The sequence below is a fragment of the Perkinsus marinus genome, assembly GCF_000006405.1.
Source record: "Perkinsus marinus ATCC 50983 genomic scaffold scf_1104296927868, whole genome shotgun sequence".
Classification (NCBI taxonomy): domain Eukaryota; phylum Perkinsozoa; order Perkinsida; family Perkinsidae; genus Perkinsus; species Perkinsus marinus.
Window position 1 is genome coordinate 467 of NW_003217023.1, and position 893 is coordinate 1,359.

Here is an 893-nt window from a genome sequence, read left to right on the forward strand (position 1 = left end):
AAAATGATGGAAAATTAGAAACCTCAGAGGCAAAACTTAGAAATCACATAACTAGCAATGACATGGCTCGGTAATCCCCCAACACTTGGATGGATTGCTCCAATACTTACAGTACGAACCTTCTTTAAGACTAGCGCAGCGTAGATCTTCCTCGAAGCAGCTGCTACCAGACGATGAGCCAGTGGTGGAAGAGGAGATTGAGCCGCAGGTGCAAAGCTCGTTGCTTCCCCAACATACCGAAGGAACTTTATATGACATACAATAGGAACCCGGGTAACTTTCTGAGCATCTCCTATCCGCCTCTTGACAATCATTTGAAGGCGGCAATGTGGTCGTGGTAGGGGCCTCAGTTGTCGACGTGGTAGGGACCTCAGTAGTCGTAGTGGTAGGGGCCTCAGTTGTCGACGTGGTAGGGACCTCAGTAGTCGATGTGGTAGGGGCCTCAGTAGTCGATGTGGTAGGGACCTCAGTAGTCGATGTGGTAGGGACCTCAGTAGTCGTAGTGGTAGGGACCTCAGTAGTCGTAGTGGTAGGGGCCTCAGTTGTCGACGTGGTAGGGACCTCAGTAGTCGATGTGGTAGGGACCTCAGTAGTCGTAGTGGTAGGGACCTCAGTAGTCGTAGTGGTAGGGACCTCAGTAGTCGTAGTGGTAGGGACCTCAGTAGTCGTAGTGGTAGGGACCTCAGTAGTCGTAGTGGTAGGGACCTCAGTAGTCGTAGTGGTAGGGACCTCAGTAGTCGATGTGGTAGGGACCTCAGTAGTCGATGTGGTAGGGACCTCAGTAGTCGACGTGGTAGGGACCTCAGTAGTCGACGTGGTAGGGACCTCAGTAGTCGACGTGGTAGGGACCTCAGTAGTCGACGTGGTAGGGACTCAGTAGTCGTAGTGGTAGG

At 52.4% G+C, this 893-nt stretch overlaps 1 protein-coding gene across 1 annotated transcript; it reads right to left on the reverse strand.

Moving 5' to 3' along the window:
- Nucleotides 1-278: 278 nt before the first annotated feature.
- On the reverse strand, nt 279-801 carry Pmar_PMAR008446 (merozoite surface antigen 2, putative; the record flags this gene model as incomplete). Its single annotated transcript, XM_002788731.1, has 1 exon — nt 279-801. A coding segment is annotated over one exon (523 nt), but the record flags the coding sequence as incomplete, so codon positions are not given.
- Between the last annotated feature and the right edge of the window lie 92 nt (nt 802-893).